At 31.4% G+C, this 20,403-nt stretch overlaps 2 protein-coding genes across 2 annotated transcripts; one reads left to right on the plus strand and one right to left on the minus strand.

Moving 5' to 3' along the window:
- The first annotated feature begins 845 nt into the window (after nucleotides 1-845).
- Nucleotides 846-6,541, plus strand: LOC25495619 (cytokinin hydroxylase). The gene is made up of 5 exons (XM_013595845.3): nucleotides 846-1,182; nucleotides 2,101-2,327; nucleotides 2,825-3,069; nucleotides 3,508-3,874; nucleotides 5,929-6,541. Exons 1-5 carry the CDS (start codon nucleotides 912-914, stop codon nucleotides 6,346-6,348), a joined length of 1,530 nt encoding a protein of 509 aa, XP_013451299.1. The 5' UTR covers nucleotides 846-911; the 3' UTR covers nucleotides 6,349-6,541.
- A 7,932-nt stretch (nucleotides 6,542-14,473) lies between these two features.
- On the minus strand, nucleotides 14,474-16,531 carry LOC11407695 (LOB domain-containing protein 40). The gene is made up of 2 exons (XM_003618684.4): nucleotides 16,178-16,531; nucleotides 14,474-15,349 (listed from the first exon to the last, which is right to left on the minus strand). The coding sequence occupies exons 1-2, from the start codon at nucleotides 16,365-16,367 to the stop codon at nucleotides 14,703-14,705; spliced, it is 837 nt and encodes a 278-aa protein (XP_003618732.1). The 5' UTR covers nucleotides 16,368-16,531; the 3' UTR covers nucleotides 14,474-14,702.
- Nucleotides 16,532-20,403: the final 3,872 nt, after the last annotated feature.

Consider the following 20,403-nt stretch of genomic DNA (forward strand, 5'->3'; position numbering starts at 1 on the left):
TATATATTTTTTAAAACATTTCTTAATAAGTATATTTTTATTGAATACATTTTAATTTTCTATATTTTTTATAGAAATATGCATTTTACAGTATCCTTGTTTTTTTTGTTTTGACAAAATTAATTATACTTGCTTATATACTCTTTTTTCTAGTTATTAGAATATCTTTTCTGAAGTTTCCGTGAACATATCTCAATTGATAGGGATATTGCATAGTATATACTTGAGCCAATATTCGAACTTAAGACTCTCCACTTATTAAGGTTAAAAAGATGAATTTCTACAACTAACCTTACTTGACCCAAAAAATAATTCTTTCATAAAAAAAAAGAATATTAGAATATTTTTTCTCTATTAATGCTAATATTATACTTTTTTTCAAAGGGAATGCTGATAATATATTTCTCTCCTATATACAATCATGACTAATCATTTGTCAAAAAAAAAAAAATCATGACGATTATTCATAATTATTTTTAATATGTGAAACCATTTTATGTGATACAAACTTTCAAATTATATGACCAGAATGATTTCATTCAATAAAAGAGAATGCTAGAAATAGAGTATCCGTAACACATATTAATACATAAAAGATATTCTAATATACTAATATTAGTTTGGAATTTTTATTAATACCGCAACCGTATCTGATTACTAAATGGCAACATAAGTGAAAGTATTATTCTAATCTCTACCAAACCCCCCTAGGATTTTAACAAATATACAACATCATCATATATTATAATGTTATTATTATATTATTAGTGAAGAGATTGTGTTTGAATTTGCACTATATATGTTAACGACACTGAACATCAAATCAAATATTCATTCATCTATAAACTCTAGCAAATTCATATACTCATTTGTAATCCAACATCTTTGAATCATCACTAATTCAATATAGGATGATTCTCATAACCCTTTTGGCTATTCTTGTGACTCTATTGTTTAAAGTTGCTTATGGAACAATCTCATCTTATGTGCTCACTCCAATACGTATCAAGAAGATCATGGAGGAGCAAGGAGTGTGTGGCCCTAAATCACGTTTTCTAACAGGCAACCTTAATGACATCTCCACCTTTGTTTCCAAAGCTACTTCACAAGACATGGAAGCAATCAATCATGACATTGTTGGTCGTCTTTTGCCTCATTTTGTTGCTTGGTCCAGCCAATATGGTATGACAAAAAAATAAAAATACAACAATCATGATTTTATGTGTGTGTATATAATCTTTTGTTTTTGTTTAGATGATGGTTTTAAATTGGGGTTCACAATTCTTGAAATTAGCAAAAATTAAGGTTAAATGCACTTGATGTGATTGGAATAAGTCAGTATTCTTTATTTCTACTATCCCATTTATTACGACCATCTATTTATTTCTTTTGTCTTTTCTTCCTCGAATCTGGATTTGGTACAACGAAATCACTGTATTGTCAATGTATATAGTAGATCATAGTTGTTTGATCAAAGATCAAGCAATATGTATTATGATTATACTAAATTATATATTATATTAAATAAAACTCAAGATGCATATTGTTTGATCCGATCTAACGACCATTATTTTCTATCTACATTGACTTTGCTCCGTGCTTTGACCATGTACCCAATTCAAACCCCTTCTCTTCATATCACTATTTTTCTCAATTTTCTATCTCCTCTAACCCTTATTTTTTCTTGAGAGAATGTAATCTGGATCACAATTGCTGTCACATCACTCTTGAAACAAATTGGAACATTTGTTGGCGCTGCTCCCATAAAATAAAATGGAGAGGCAAGGAAGAGAGAAGAATCAAGGGAGACTTGTAGAGAGAGTTGTGTGGAGGATAAATTTATTTACTAACGCCCTATAGATACAATTATATATTAATATTTGGTGGGTGATTAGTAAAAACCTCTATAAACAGTCTTTAAATCTTGAGGTCAGCTCTGATTTTGATGAGTCCTGAAAATCCAACTCACCTAAACTTTATATTAGAATGATATTTTTTATATTAGTGCTTATAAATATGGCCCCATAGAGAGGGAGAGAGATTGTGTGCATGTATTAAATAATGATTTCAAATTATATTATTATTAATGGGATTTTGCAGGAAAGAGATTCATATATTGGAATGGAATAGAGCCAAGGATGTGCCTCACAGAGGCTGCATTGATCAAGGAGTTTCTTTCAAAGTATAGTACAGTATCTGGGAAATCATTGCAACAACAACAAGGTTCCAAGCATTTTATTGGAAAAGGCTTGTTAATGGCAAATGGTGAAGATTGGAATCACCAACGTCACATTGTTTCCCCTGCATTCATGGGAGAAAAACTTAAGGTATTGAAAAATCGAGGAAAACGTATTCGGTGCAATTGGGGTATCCCTACACTCACACAGTCATGTATTGCCGATTGTTAGATTTACATCAAACATTTCAAAAATACGTAGATTTTATTTTATTTTCGAAAATTTGATATACCAAGTTTAAAATTAAAATTGTTACATATTGATCTAACATTCATTGATACAGGGTGACTGTGTGAATTCAGGATATCCCAACCACAAGGAATCATGATACAAAAATTGAGACTAATTAATTAGTGACACGCTAATAAAGTTTACACTAGTTAAAGTTGTGTTTCTAAATTGCCATTGTGATTACGCCACAAACCTTGATATTAAGGCAAAATACGGTTGGATACAACTACTATTACAACTGTGATGCTGTTGCAAAGACCTCTAAAACCTTTATATTACGCCACTAATTAATTTTCTTTTGAATTCCTTTGCTCTCTATTTGATACTTAATGTATATAATAACTATATATATATAGAGCTATGCTGGTCACATGGTGGAATGCACCAAGGAGATGCTTGAATCACTACAAAATGCAATATTGGAGGGTGACAAATATGAAGTGGAAATTGGAGAATACTTCACTAAACTCACTGCAGATATTATCTCTAAAACTGAGTTTAGTACAAGCTACAAAAAGGGAAAGCAAATATTTCACCTCCTCACACAACTCCAAGGTCTTTGTGCTCAAGCAACTCGCCAACATTCCCTTCCTGGAAGCAGGTATGTATATAATATTTGTGTGCGATTCAACATATGTTGTGACATTGTAACATCGATCATATTGTTTCGGATATAGGGCCCGTTTGTTACGGATATAGGGCTCATTTGTTGAAAATTGATCACATTGTAACATTGTTTCTTCATCTTTTGATAAGTACATTGTTAAACCTAAAATATCAAAATTGTTTCGGATATAGGGCTCATTTGTTACGGATATAGGGCTCATTTGTTAAAAATTTATCACATTGTAACATTGTTTCTTCATCTTTTGATAAGTAAATTGTTAAACCTAAATATCAAGATTGTTTCGGATATAGGGCTCGTTTGTTACAGATTATTAAAAAAGTTATTCTTCATATAACGATTACGATTGTTTGATATAGTGTAGTGTATATGAATTAAGTCTATGTATTTATTTAAATTTGATTATGCATGTAGGTATTTTCCTAGTACTTATAATAAAGAGATTAAGTCATTGAAGATGGAAGTGGAGAGACTCTTGATGGAGATAATACAAAGTAGAAAGGATTGTGTGGAAATAGGTAGAAGCAAATCTTATGGGAATGATTTATTGGGAATGTTGTTAGATGAGATACAAAAGAGTGGAAGCTTAAACCTACAATTAGTTATGGATGAATGCAAAACATTCTTCTTTGCTGGACATGAAACAACTGCACTCTTACTCACATGGACTGCTATGTTGCTGGCTAGCAATCCAAGTTGGCAAGAAAAGGTCAGAATTGAGGTCAAAGAGATTTTCAATCAAGGAACACCTTCTATTGATCAATTCTCCAAGCTCAATGTGGTTAGTTCTCTCTATGTCTATAGTTGCACACAAATGATATTCTTACAAATTTACTTGGAAACATATTATTTTTAATATAATATTTTAAATATCAAGAGTATAAAGAATTTTTCTTATGTTCTCGTGAGTATACCTTGGTTGATAATGATATTGTGTATATATGTAATGGTTGGAGTTCGTACCTCATACGTCTCACTTATTCATCTTAGAGGTGAAGTTTTAGCCACTAAACTACTTGAAAAGAAAAAAAAAAAACTTTTCTTCCTTTTTACACATAGTATAATTCACATAGATATTCAATCATGTTATACGGTAATAGATAGACAATTCAACGAGTAATGTGATAATTTGATAACATGATAAAATACCATTGGATTTTTTAGTAAAAGCTTATTTGTTTTATGGGTGTATTTTTTTTTTAATTACAAATGTTAGTGGTTAGTTGTTAAATTTATTTATTTTTTCCCTTTAAGAAAAAATTATATTTTCTTTCGTTCAGGTTTGAATCAGAACCTCCAACTCTTTATCCCTTGACTCAAACCAGTTGAGATACCTAATCACATTTTATCAGTGTATTGTTGTTAATTTCTTTTATATATTTTAAGAAGTACTAGTTTACCATAAGATCTTAAGCACGAAGTTATTGCTCTAATTTTAGAAGAGACAATCAAGAAATATTATAGTTTAACTAGGATATGACTCTAGAAGCAAACAAAGTAAACAGTTGAATTTTTTTAGGTACAAAGTAAACAGTTGATTTAAATATTCCATATTTGCATTCATGACTGCATGTAGTTTCAATAATATTTGAAATTGAAAGGGTTATCATACTTTTAGAGTAACCAAATGCTCATATGTTTAAGATTATTAATTCATGCTTGAATGAATTTTACAGTAAGGTTACAGCCATACTTCTAGAAGAAGAAATTAAAATTGACACTTACACATATCTTGTATTGTTTAGATTATATTTCCCTTCATGAAAAATTTAATTTAATTATATCAATAATTTTAAATGGACTAATGTAAAACTCAAGTGTATAAAGAATTCTTAGACCACCTCTTTGTGGCTCTTGGCATTTTATTTTTTTTATATTTTTAGGAGAAAGAAAACCATAATAAAAAATATAGAATGGGTCATATTCTACTCATGATATGGTTTTATGGCTACCCACTTCATACATATATTTGTATTTTATTTCTTCAACTCATAGAGTTGAGAAGGCATAATAGAAAATTAGCGTTAATCAAAGAGTGAAGTGCTATAATGATTATTTTTAGTAGGCTAGAGATTTTTCAAAACATTGTCATGGAATCAGCATTACCTTATAGAATCACAACCACCGAAAAATGAGGCATATTTTGCACATCAATTATATAATAGCAACTATGTAGGTGTACCGGTACTCTTACTTCATAAATTTAAAAATTAACAATCATTTTATGAAATAAAAAGCTACTATTTATCAATATTTATATTTTAGAAACATCATTTCATTGTTTATAATAATCATATTAAATTTTCAACATTTTCTCATAAAATATAAGCAATATTCTTTATTATGAGTTATAAAAATTCAAAAAAAGTAAAATTTATTTCGTCGAAACTTTTGATAAATAAAATTTAATTATTATAATTATAAATGATAGAAAATAATTATTTATCTTCAAAAAAACAACTCATTTAATTATTAATTTAACAATTTGGTATACCGGCACACTCAAATTTTTGGGTGTACCATAGAATTTTCCATATTGTAGTAGACACGTTTATTTTATATATATATATATGTGTGTGTGTATTAATACATTATGTGTTTTAATGTAATATAATTTTTTTGGTCTTAACCCTATGATGCATTGAGAAAATAGGCTCTAGTAATTTAGGATTTGACCGAAATGACGTGAGTAAAGTATGACTAAATTAATCCAGCAAGAGATCAAACTTAGATTCTCCATCGATTCGAACCACTTGATTTGATAGCTATAGAATGTTTTCATGTTTTGCCTTTATATTTTGATTATAAATTCTGATTTAGGGTTTGGTGTTGCAGTTGCATATGGTAATCAATGAATCAATGAGACTCTATCCTCCAGCAACCTTGCTCCCTAGAATGGCTTTTCAAGACATTGTACTAGGTGACCTTTATATTCCTAAAGGCTTATCAGTTTGGATTCCAGTGTTGGCTATTCATCATAGTGAAGAACTATGGGGTAAGGATGCAAATGAATTCAATCCACAAAGATTTGCTTCAAAATCTTTCATGCCTGGTCGTTTTATACCATTTGCTTCTGGCCCAAGAAATTGTGTTGGACAATCATTTGCTATGATGGAAGCTAAGATTATATTGGCCATGTTGATCTCTAAGTTTAGCTTCACAATTTCAGAGAATTATAAGCATGCACCAATCACTGTCCTCACAATTAAGCCTAAATATGGTGTTCAAATTTGTTTGAAGCCTTTAGATCCATAAGATATACAGTTCATTTTTGGATTATAGAGTTTTTTTGTGGGGATGTTAATTTGCTTAGCATTTTATGATCTTTTTACTACTTTTGGTTTCTCAAATTTTGTAGTAAAAAAATAGATGAAGCAAAGCAATGATTGTAAGGATTAGGATATATGCACATTCAAAATATATTCTAAATTAGCAAAAATAAAGTTGATGGTCTATTTTTTAGAATTAAGTTTATACATATTTTGTTTGTCTCTATCAAAAATAAATATATTTTGTCTTAATCATTCGAACTCAGATTTTTTCAAACAATTGATCATTAACTGAAGTTAAAGTTTATTAATCAATCACTTAAATCCAATCATTAGATAATACGTAACATAAAAGAAGATGATGACAATTACGATAAAAAATATTGTGTCCCATTAGTTGTGCATGATTATATAACTTTTGTAATTACACGCGATATCTAGATAAGCTTTTATGGCCCCATAAAGAGCCTATATACCATTACTTAGGTTAAATGATCTATTTCATCACACTAATTAATACACCATAGGATAATTACTTAATTAATTATAAAAAGGGCGCATAAATAGCCCAAATTGCACTACAACACTACAGAACAATGATTTGATTCTATTAATGATTATCATTTGATCTTATGTCTCTGTATTAAGGTGATTCAAAAAAATTGGCATCCTTTCAAAGATGAAATATGGCAACTTGTATGTAAAATGAGTAATGGTTGTAGGGTCATTGCTACTTTGTGGAGCTTATAAAGGTTTTTTTTTTTTTTTCTCAGCCACCTTATCAAATGCTTCCACCGGCTTAAGATACTACTCCCACTATCTTGTTTTCTCAATCTTTTATTTGAACTATCATTTAATTTTTACATGACTTGATTTTTTTTTTTTTTTAAGAAACCACTTAATTAGAGTCTTTGACACTCTAGTGGCTCCACATAGTATATCTTCACAAGTATCGTTCATTTGAATCAACTATAAGACTAATCTCTGCTCGAGTGCTTAGATCACAACTTAATGTTCTTCGTCCCTCTCCAATAATATGCTCTAAATTTAATGCAAATAAATATGGTACATGTTTTATATAAAATAAAATAAAATAAATATTTGCACAAGTTTATTAAAAAAAAAAACAAGAAGATATTTACACAAGTTTATGATACTCACCTAAGACAATCCATAAGATAATAGGCTAAACTGCAGTTTTAACCCCCTAACTTTCACAATGGTGCAATTTTGGCCCCCTATTAAAAAAAATTAAATTTTAAACCCTTATGTTTTAGCCCCTTTGCAAAACAGACCTTTTGGTCAATTTTGACCAGGTCAACGCGGAGGTGTCATACCACATATGTATTTTTTCATTTATTTTTATTCAAAAAGCCAATTGTGTAATGCTTGGAAAAAAAAATATATATATATATATATAGAAGGTGTTGGCACGTGAGAGCTTCCAACGGCTAAAAACTCCAACCTTAAAAACCCCAAATTCTTCAACCCTTCTTCTTCATCTGTTAACAAAATTACACCCACCGTTCCATATTCTGAAATGATTAAAAAATGAGCTATTGATTCTTCATCTGGTTAGTCAAACGAAAAACTATGAATTGCAAAATATGAAAGTGTATGTGTTGGACAGTAGCCAATAGAATGCATCACCACTACCTTACTACTTCCTTAAGTTCTATAATAATGTATCATCATTACTAATATTTGAGTTATCCTGCGATTTACTCTCCATGACTCTAATCTCCAGAACGGTGGTGGCAACCCTTTCTAGCGGTGGTTAGCATGTTTGTGGGAAGTTGTGGTTGAAGTAGCGGCAACCTCTATCTGGGTTGTGGAAGCAATTGAAATGCCGGGTGGGGGAGTGCGGCGTTGGAGTAGTGACGAGTGGTGAACGTCCTTCCCTGCTTCTCTATTGTCCTTCTTCCTTCCTTCTCCCACTCTCTGTTTTAATTTTTTTTATCTCTTCATTTTGCTTCCCTTTTCCTAATCTGATTAGTTTGATTTCAAAATTGTTTGTATACATTTAAGAAGAACAGATGAAGAAGAAGGGTTGAAGAATTTGGGGTTTTTAAGGTTGGAGTTTTTAGCCGTTGGAAGCTCTCACGTGCCAACACCTTATATATATATGTATATTTTTTTTTTTCCAAGCATTACACAATTGGCTTTTTGAATAAAAATAAATGGAAAAATACACATGCGGCATGACACCTCCGCGTTGACCTGGTCAAAATTGACCAAAAGGTCTGTTTTGCAAAGGGGCTAAAACATAAGGGTTTAAAATTTAATTTTTTTTTAATAGGGAGCCAAAATCGCACCATTGTGAAAGTTAGGGGGTTAAAACTGCAGTTTAGCCAAGATAATATACACAAGTTGGATCATTGGAGCTGAAATCAAAGAGGCTTGAAAGAACAATTATCACTACTAAAAAAACAAAAATTAGTGAGGGATATTTAGTGAGAAAACATGAAATTCCTCTCTAATTCCGTCACTAAATTTTGCGACCAAGGAATTTGTGAGGAATTTCATTTTTTCCGTAACTAATTTCCCTCGCTAATTTTGCTTTTCCTAATAGTGTATTAAGAAACTGACTGTTTCATTACCCATCCTATGAGCTTCTCACGCGTCTTATAAAGTTCGGATTTTAGAATCCAAACTGCATAAAAACTCCATAAAACCTCCAAAAATTACGTTGAAATATTTTAGATTTTAGAATCCAAATAGGACGCACGAGAAACTCATAGGATGGAAAAAGTAATAACGTAAAAAACTCTCTTGGTTAAATGATTATAATAGGCCCAATAAGAAGACTTATCTTTCTTTATTTCCAAATTATGATCTTATATTTCTCTCAAAATAAGCTAGAATTGTATTCAATTTTAGCTTACAGAACAGTTGAGTGGTTGCTCAAGAAGAGTGGAATTGTGTTTTATTTCTACTTTCCATTATAAACCTAACTATTGTATGCATAACAAGGAGGATTAAGGTACTTATTAGCACTAAAAAATAATTGGTCGGATCATGTATTGACTGCTTGGATGTGGAAAGGGTTATATGTGTGTGTTATAAAAAGACAATTGTTGTTCTGACATTCAATGTGTCTTAGAAACACAAGTAAATGATTAAAAATCCAGCGGCAGTCAACTGTTGCCGAGTTTTTAGTTATAAGTCATCCGTAATTAACTACCGCTGGAGATATTTTAGTATTTTACTTGTGTTTTTAGAAAGTATTAAAAGTCAGAAAAGCAATTGTCTTACAAAAATGAGTGGAGCCCCTAAAAAATAAAAATGGCTATCATTGGACTAGTGCCAATAAAGTGAAAATCGTTGTAAACATCTATCCTTAAATGAGGCGATAATATTATGAATTTCACATTGAATGAATAATAAAGCTTGATGTGACATTTAGTTACGAGTTTCTCCTATTGGTGTAGTTATACTTTTTTTTTTCATATATATTAAAGCCGCTCCTTATTTGTATTGGATTTTTTTTTATAGGTATGGGGGGTATAATATTTAGATGTGGGGGTCTAACTATGAAAGTCTTTTCTTTTGATTTGAAACCTTTACGTGAATTGGTGAGTAATCAAGCCCAGTGAAGGAGCATTTTTATTTTTTTTTAGGAAAAGTCTCTTTCGATGTTTAAGCTTTATGCTTAGTTTTTTTTTTTTCTTGTTTAATAATTTTACGAAATGAAGAATAGTTCAAGAAATTTAATTTTCAAACACCCCAAAACCTTTTTACTTGTGTTTTTAGAGTTCTAACCTTTGGAACATGGTTTAGAATCTCTAAGTTGAGTTATACTTCAACTTAGTTGGAAATTTGTAAATGTGCATACTTCAAGTGTTAGTCCAAATCTTCTACCAACCAACTTCTAATTGCTATACTAACTAATAAAACAGAATTTCAACCATTTTTTCTAACTTGCCTGCGATGCAAGTAAACTAGTAAACTAAACTAATATGAATCAACTAACTTAATTGCCTCTGTAACACCCCGTTTTCCCAATATCAAAATTTCTTTAAAAACATAACATTTATCAGAGTAAGCATCAAGCAACGGGTTATCACATATAACGTAATCCAACAGTTAAATAATAATTTAACCAATATCTCAAACATTTGCAGCGGAAAATCATAAACATAAATCATAAACGTTTTGGCACGCAGGCCCAACAAGTATCTCAAAAGAGTTTATCAAAGCATAAATTATCATGACAATTCACGTAAAAGAATGAAGCATGTTATAGCATTAACCCCATCCCGTTACGTATCAGAGCGACCTAGACGACACAGTGAGGCAAGGCCACTCACAGAAGCAACTGCACACTAAGCACGATCACCTGCAAGTTACCCATACGAAGGGCAACATTTTCAAGCAGAAGGGGTGAGATTTCATAATAAAATAACATTAATCAATGTAATTGCGAATCATAAATTAACATCATAATCATTCCATTATTAACTTTGCATAAATGCTAAACAGTTATCACGTAATCATATATCCAATCATTATAAACAACATAACATAATCAATGAACACTTATCACGTAATCACATATTCATTCATCATCAACGAGGCATCTTAATCATGACAATGTGACAATGCTCCTAGACTCCTCATATGCATGTGGTACCAATCGTCATCATAAGTATTAATATACTTTAATCGTGCGGAGGACAAAGCTCCTATAAAACGTGCGGAGGACAAAGCTCCTAATATTCGTGGTGAGGACTAAGCTCAATGATATGCTATGCATGGACACATATGAACAAAACATCGTAATCACTTATCAACATGCATCCAATAATTTGGAGCTAAACTTCATCATATAATTATGCACTTAGTTAAATAACGGAAGCAGCATAAATAGGTCACATAACAAGATGATATCATTATATCAAAGCACATAATTTGTATCATTATCACATCTTCTTATCTTGCATGAATATACAATACAATAGTTCATATTCAATTAATATTAATATAACTTAAACAACTCTACAGTCTGCATTAAACAACATCACTAGGTCTCATTACCAGTTAGGGGTTCACTCTCGATCAACAAGTGCGACACAGATCGCATAAACACATAAACAAGTTCATCCTGGTTGTACTCGCGAGGCGAGAGTACTTACTCGCCATGGCGAGTACCACTCAACTCCCAAACTAAGGTTGTTCTGGGTTCCCTCTGATCCTACATTCATTCCTAATCAATACTAGGTATGTTCAGGTACTCAAAGGCATACAAGATTCAACTAAAAAGGTCGAAACACGAAATATGACATACACTCTGCCTAAGCTCGCGAGGCGAGGAAAGGTTGCTCGCCATGGCGAGTTGCACCAAACAACTCGCGAGGCGAAGGAAAGGGGCTCGCGTGGCGAGCGATGAAGTTCATCACTCGCGAGGCGAGGATCATCACTCGCCGTGGCGAGCGATGAACAGAAGCACGGGCAGACTAGGGTTTTTCTCAAAAATCCATCACACAACATGGTTCAAAGCCTAATTTTGATTCCAGAATTCATCCTAAACATATTCTAAGGTTAAAGGACGGTTCTTTCATCAATCTAACAAGTTTTACCGTTTGATCATCAATTTTTAGGGTTTTGACCTAATTCCAAACTTCTCTAAATCAATCCTAACTTTGTCAACTAATCATCAGAATTACAGTAATTAACATTATTGAATTATTAGTCTCACCCTTACCTGGTTATGAAGAAATCGCAGCCCTCTCTATGCTCTTCTCCCTTCTAAGCTTTTTCTCCCTTTTTCAAAAGTTTTCACGTACAATGAGTTTCTAAAATATTAGGTCTTCTCCTATTTATATCTCTTCCTAATTACTTATCTTATCTCACTTTCACCCCCAAAACTATCTAAAATATCAAAACAGCCCTCAACTAAATATTTTATATTATTTTCAAATCTTTATTTTATTTAACAATAAAATAAATCTCATATCATAATCAAATCCTCCAAAACTCATAACTTATCACGTCATCAATCAAATCATCATAAATCATCAAAACATACCAAAATCATGCATATACTATATAATTATAATATAATTGCTTAAACTCAATTAAATAAACGATTAAACGAAAGTGGGCGTTACAGCCTCTACCATAAGAATCATGATAGTGGTTTTTTCCTCTATTTCGAGTTAGTTTTCCTTTTCCTTTAAAGTAACTCATACCGTCTCTTGTGAGTGCGCAACCTCATCTTCTTCACATTGTTCGCATTTGCATATGGTTTTTTCAAGATATCCATGCTTCCTTGGAAGATACAACATCACCAACTCTTTCGAAATTTTCATGATTCATGCATTGATGGGTGATGAACAAAGTCTTGTAGTATTTCTTCTTCGCTTCGTTGTGTGCAACTCTTTGTGCTTATGTTGGATTCTCTCTAAGGGGATCAACTCCGAATTTCACTAAATCTCGTGCATCTTGATACCAGAACACCATCTTCATTTGCTTGCACCATTTATCGTAATTCTTTCCATCTAGGATGGGAAGATTTCCTGAAAAATTACCATTGAACGTTGAAACCATCGCAACACTAAAATGGATCGATTCTTGAACCAAAACTATATATGGTTACTTTATACACATTACATCAAGTGCTACTCCCACTTTTAATTGTTTTTATAACTTTCAAACTAACTTGTTTGCAATGCAAGTAAACTAGTAAACTAATCTAGCATAAATTAATATCTTCATAGCACTAATTATATTTTTGAAGCATCTAGTGAGCCATTTCAAAGTTTAACAGGTGTAAAAAAAATATAACCAACTCTTATAACACCCTTTCAGTACATATTTAGATTGTTTTTCGTGACACCAAGATAAAACTAATTATAGAAATGCAAAATTGATTTGAACAAGTTTGTATGTTTTCAAGTGAATTTTTTTTTTTTACTCTAACACACATATTCTAACTTTAAATTGTAGAGCCATATATCAGGTTCACATACAAGAGTTCAGGTTTACAAAAAAGCATAAGTAGTGAGCACATACAAACTCGTTCAAAAAAGGGTGTAATCAAAAGCAATCTTAAATATTTGTGATTAGAGAATTAGGCAGGTTCGATACTCAAACATTATGCATAAATACTACTAAGTCTATTTAGAATTCTTTAGAGGTATGTGTACCCTTTGCTTGTCATGGCAGGTTCCTCTTTGTTTCGTTGCTAAAGGATAGCTTTAGGCTTCAATTCTTTATGTTGTGTAAACATGTTTAGGTCTTAATCTTGGTTTGCAATTAATTTCCATTGCTTTGGAGAGAAAAAAACTTTAAATTAGAGTTTAAAGTTTTTAGCTCAAAATGTGTGTTTTTTTCTTTGTAAAAAAACTTCAATCGACTTGCAGATAAGTAGAATCAAACATAAATTAATTTAAATTTAACTTGTATTTAATCCAAGCTATAGTTAATGTTCAAAATAGTTACGTTAGCAATAGACACTATATTTCTTTCCAAACTCAATCTATTACATCACTTTATATAGATCTCGTTCGCAAAAAAGATGCATCTATATAAATTTTATATAAAAAAAGTAAAAGTTACCGTGTAAAGTGAATGTTTCTAACACTCTTAGGTCTAAAATAAATTGCCACATCCTAAACAATAATAAGACTCTATGCCAACTACATTTAGACATGTCTAATGATCCATGAATCTTAGGTTAGAAGAGAGGAGTAGATTTTCCTCATGTTGGAAGAAGAAAGAAAACCGCTATCATTCTCTCTTATTCAATATGTTTGATTTGATGAGAGATTGAGATTGAACATTAAAAACAATTAACAAAAGAAGTTCCATTCCCTCAAAATAGACCTAATAGTAGTAGTAATAACCTTCCGTGATTGGACAAAAATCTTATAGACTATTAGCATTATCTTTAGAATTAAAAAAAATTCACATTCACATGTATTATCTCCCAAACTTTCTTTATGACTAAAAAAAAAAAATTAATCACACTAGTGTTGTGTTTGGAATAGCGGTGAACAGTCATTAAACGCACGTCTAAACTAAAGCTAGAATTTTCAGTTTTGTAAAAATCATGTTAAAGTAGATTGGGATATGAGAATTGTGATTTAAACGCCAAACCAAACGGAAGCTAGGTATTAAACACTTTATAGTTTATTTATAATTTTTCTTTTTCCTCTACATACCAACCAAATTTGTACATCCCCTCATTCACAAAGGTTAACCCAAAAATAGAGGAGAAAAGTTCCAAGAAAATTAAAATAAAGGCATAATAATAAAGATTCTTTCTACATCTAAACTCCTCTTCTCTTCCAAAAGTCTCATATATAAGCCGATTGAGTCACAAACAGCTCAAGCCATTTAAGCTGAAAGTTCAAGCCCAAGCTCCACCTTGGAGGAAGCACTACAATCCTTCAACACAATTTTCCTCTTCTTAATGGGAACCATGAACTCCTCACGCGACACCGGTTCGATACCAAGCCTAAGCTCCAAGCCAACCCCATCACTCAGACCTTCCTCAGCTCGGCCCTCAGCTCGACCCTTTACCTTAGCTTGTGACTCAGGTTCAAACTCCGACTCATCATGAAAAAGTATTGAAGTCTCCACAGAAACCCCACTTTCACTATCTTTACCCGGCTGGCTCAGCGAAGATTCTTGGCTTTTGGACCGGTCCACTTCTTTGGCCGAGCTGGACCCTGAACCGGACCCAACTTCTTTGCTTGGCTTCGGCTTCATGGCTCGTCTGAACCGGGACCGAGTCCTAACCTGCTTAGTCTCCTCCAAGTTCTCATCTTTTGACACGTGGCGTATGTCATAGGCCTTGAATGGTGGGCCCCTCTCATTTTCATCAGCCTCCGAATCTATCGGAGTGATCGGCTCGCCCTTCAAAACGGCTTCCACAGCGGCTTGACAGAGGTGCCAGCTACCAGACCATAAAAGACCCACTGACCCATAAATAGGGTTCACGATCCTCCCACAAGCCTCATAGAGCAATGAACGAAAAATTGCTGGAAAAAAAAAAAACCAAAATCACAATCAATATGAATATAGATATAATTTTTTCAAAAGAACCCCAAATTCTTTAGAAATTTGACATGGAATTAAGGTTTGAAATTGCTGGTCAATATTACAATAACAAGTACAAAACTTTGTCAAAAAATAACGAGTACAAAACATGGAAAATGAGTAAATAATTGGTTTTTTTTTTTTATCATAATGATTAATGTCCCATAAATCGTAGTAATTTTTTTCAGGTTTATCAGCATTTAGTTACCTTTCTGCCAAACTCCGGATTACCGGGAGAATCAAAAGGGTTACCAAAAAAAAAACCTTAATTTTTCATGGTCCATATTTCTTCTAAAAGTTTTCAACATTGTATGAAAAAAATCATAACTTTCAACAATAACAACTAACAAATACACCTATGTACCAAAAATAAAAAAACAATTAACAAACACCCACCACATGGATCTTACCAAACCCTCAATTACCAAGAGATTCATATAAAAATCATTTACAAAACTAATTAAACCAGAGAATTTGGGTTTGATCTAAATTTTATACTTCTCTCAAGTGATAAAATGATAAATTTAAAAGAAAATTAGAAAGAAAAAAAAAATTCCAATGTTTTAGATTTGAGTAGTGACAAAGTCTCAATGTGTATCACGGTAGATTTGCTCAAATTACATTTGTTTATTGAAATTCTGACAAATTCACCGTGATACCAAAACATATCAGAGGCACATAAAAAAAAAAGTTTGATGTCCCCACATAGATCATAGGGACATAATCTATAAAAGGTAAAAAACATAAAAGTACAAGTTGTAAAAATTTACCAGGACGAAGATTTTCAGAACCAGAATTGATGAGGTTGATGAGACCAGCACGACCATAAAACTTAGCAAGAAAAAGAGTAGCATTAGCTTGTGATTGAGGACACTTGATCCATTCCAAACATGGTCTTATGCTACAATCTTCACTACACCCTTTTCTTAAAACTCTACACCCATTACAACTCATTCTCATTTTGGTTCAATTTGATTAAAACTTTATGTAAAATAGGAGAGAAAGAATATAAGAGTTTTTTATTTTGGTTTGTGATTGTGAAAGTGAGGAGGCAATTATATATAGTTGTTGGATTTTGCGGTGTTGTTGGGTTTTTTCACATGTTTAAGGAGACGCAGCTGTTTCTTAATAGTTGTTTTATTACTAGGGAATATTGTAAAACAATGGTTTTAATCTTTTGTTTATTTAAAGTTAACAAGAAGTTTCTTCAAAAAAGTAGTAAGTATTTAGTCAAAAAAAAGTAGACGTAATAATTTTTTATGACTTTGATTAATAAATTAAAAAGGTAGTTCACTTGAGTTGGTAGAGTGGTATTGATTTGAGATTTGAAAATGTGCTTCTTTTATAAGTTATTTAAGAATATGGGTTTCATGTAGTCGATAATTTAATGCATTTACCGAATAAGCATACATGTTGATCAATGTATATGTAATTGTTAATTTATGATCAAATAATATTGATTCACATTGCATATTTTATTTGAAATAAGGCGACCTAGATTAAAATCTAACAACCATCAATGTGTATATTTTTCAAACGCTTCAAATTATTGATTGCATTGCAGTCAATCAAATTTTGTTACTTGAATATCACGGAATTCTATATCGACATTTAGACGAATGAGTATGAAAGCTGTTCTTGAGAAAAAAAATAATACAAAAATTAAATATACTAATTTAATTTTTTTTTATTCCTTAACAAGTATGGTTAAACTATTTTTTATTAAGAGGGTGTCTTTAACCACTTGTTAACCAAATGATTTAGCCAAAACTATTTTGTAAATTTACTTTTCATTTACTTTCTAACCATTTTTTTAAGATAGCTTTAGGCTTTACCAAAACTTTTTTTCTTATTTGATTAAAGTTTTTGCTTTTGGACCTTCAAGAAGGTAGGAAGTTCGAACAATTTCCTAGATTCAAGTGAAGAAGCTTTATAAGTTTTTTTTCCATTTGTGTGGGGACAACCAAACCCACTCTCGTTTATGCGCGTGCTTTATACTCGCTATTTGTGGCAACTCTCGTCTATAGCGTGGAACAAAGCCATCATGCCAACTTCACATTTTTCTCATAACAAAATATTATGAAAAATTTATTTTAATTTGGTAAACAAAGTTTAATCAAAATCAAAATCTTAAGACTAAAAATATGCCAATAAAATCGTGTCTTGTGAGCCAAACTCAATTAGTAGTATAGATATTGTATTATATATGTATAAGTTGCGGTTCGAATTTTGAATGTTTTACTTATTCACTTTTAAGAGATCTAATTGAAATCAACTAAGATCATTTAAATAATATGATAAAAAGTCTCTTTTAACTTTAATTAGAGGTTATGGATTCAATCCAATTTTATAAATACAACAATGTTAAATTTTATTGACGATAACATTGTGAAATTTTCAAGAAGTAAATTTAATCATGTTAGAATTTGTGGAATTTTCAAGAAGTAAAATTAATTTTTACTACAACAACTGCTACTAATTTTTCCTCTCAAAAGAAAAAACTAAAATTAATTTTTGAAAAAAATAGAAACGTTGTGAAGAAGAATAGTGCATCACTTTCTCCCAAGAAAGAATATTTCTAGGTGGAGTGACGTAACAATATTATTACTACAAGACACACGAATCTTTCATCATCGTACCGTATCTTTTCCATTACCCTAAATTACCCTCAAGCAGATCCATAAATTACGTAACTCACACAACAAAAACAAAATATCTAGAAGGTTAAAATCGGTAAAATGAACCATGTAAGAAACATGCAAAAGGGTACAAAATTCAAGGAAAAAGAAACAGGCGCGTGGGAACCACGCATATATGTCAGAGTGCGGTCGAATCGCCACATATTGAGGAGTAAAGGTGGGTCCCAGTAGGAGTTGTTGTTTTTTGAAAGAGAAAATGACAAGAACATAAAAAAAGAAGCTCCTGGTTTTTGGGAGTGAAAAATGGTTTTGGAGAAAACTAAAGGCTGGTTTGTGGGTTTAGGGTTGGGACTGTGGGCGCAGGTGAAAATTGTACTATTATTAGTAAGCCAATGGTTTTGGTTTTGTTTAAACTTATCCTAATTAAGCCATTAATAAAGTTAGAGTAAATTTATTTATTTTGACCAAGTTAGAGTAAATTATTTATACTAAAAAAACAAGTTAGACCATTTATAATGGAAGAGTATTAGACATTTAAGATTCGATATATATTAAGTATCTTTATTGAGGAGATTTTTTTTTTTGGATTTTTATAAGATTTGTGATCTCATTTAAGATATTCAATTTTAGGCGGGACACACACTCTTTTAATATTAAAAAATTAAAATGTGATGATATAAAATTATTGATAGTTGTTTAGTAGGTTTCATTTAAAAAATTGTATGAGATACTAGATTAAAGTGATTAAGTTTTTATTAGGTACCACTATTATAAAATTATAAACAAGTAATGTGTATCTGCGATACTGTTTTAAGTACCTAAAAATGAATATATTCACTATGGATGCTTTTAGAATGAGTTTCACTTTTGATTAAGTACCCAAAAATGAATATATGTATGTAAATTGATATGCAAGGTTTTTTCTATTTTGGAATGGAAAATCATCCCCTCATTCTAAATTTTATTTAACTAAACAAAAATAAATTTGAAACTCAATAGTTAGTGGTAAAAATACAAATCTTGGATCAAGTTATTTAGATTCGAGTTGAGCTAATTTCTTTGTATAGATAAATATAATTTTTTTGACTCTAAAAAAATATATAATTATTTATGGTGTTTTTAAAGGTCTGAAATCTTATTGGTATCATCATCCTCTCGTTTTAAATTTATTCTTATAAAAATGCGTTCAAGTAAATTATATTTTTCTCTATTAAAAGATATTTGAATTGTGCATCAAGAAATAGGAATTCTTAATGACCGATGTTGCTTTGCAATTTTCGCATATTAGGAAACCTGTTTGATCCAAAGAGGCTTCCACGTATCTTAAGTTTTAATTATGCAAGTGCATAACTTTTATTTCGATATGATCTCAACAATCACCTCAATAAATATAGTAACAATCATGAATGTATGGAAAATCAGATCAACATAAATAGGACTTCCACTCCAATACATGATTACTCGACTCATTTTGCCTAACACATACTTATACTATGCCTAACTTTGCATAAAAGTGTCTTTATAGATACCCTTCAATTGGGGGAAGAGCATACGAGAAAAAAATGTGGAGATCGAAAAACCAAACTTTGAATCCGCATAACCAACTCAGGTAATCACCCTCTTGTGTTCTATAAGAATTTTCACGCCCATTATGGGACCTGATAAAACATATCTAGGCCTAAAGATCCCATCATTACTTTTGTTTTTTAGTCTTTTAATTCGTGCATATATCTCGTCAATAGTGTTTTCTGACTTTGTGGTGGCAAATCATGAAGTTGTGATTTTGGTGACTCCAATCGTCCTGAAATGTCTCCAATCGTCCTGAAATCGTCCTGAAATATCTCGTCAAGATGGCAGTCACCAGAAGTCTGGCTCCATTGGAGACATTTCAGGACGATTGGAGTCACCAAAATCACAACTTCATGATTTGCCACCACAAAGTCAGAAAACACTATTGACGAGATATATGCACGAATTAAAAGACTAAAAAACAAAAGTAATGATGATTGATATAGAGAATTGAAGACACTAAGAAGATCCACCTTCCGCCAAAATTCATAAGTTAAGTATCATCACGGGAAGCACTCAGGAGGAAGAGATCAAAGTACGATGTGACACATATACCTTTTTTTAAAAGAGATTAATGATGATCCATAGATGCCTATTCATGATACAACAAGATTTTGGTGAATCTTTTTTTTTTGTTTTTTTTTTGTTGGGGGGGGTAAAACTCTTATCTTCATAGACACCTATTCATAATACAACAAGATTTTGATGAATCAAGTAGATGAGCTAAAGATTTCCTTCATGGCGGATGGTTAAACTTGATACAATCAAGTTATATCTTTGAGATTAAA

Source organism: Medicago truncatula, chromosome 6 (genome assembly GCF_003473485.1).
Source record: "Medicago truncatula cultivar Jemalong A17 chromosome 6, MtrunA17r5.0-ANR, whole genome shotgun sequence".
NCBI classification, from domain to species: Eukaryota; Viridiplantae; Streptophyta; class Magnoliopsida; order Fabales; family Fabaceae; genus Medicago; species Medicago truncatula.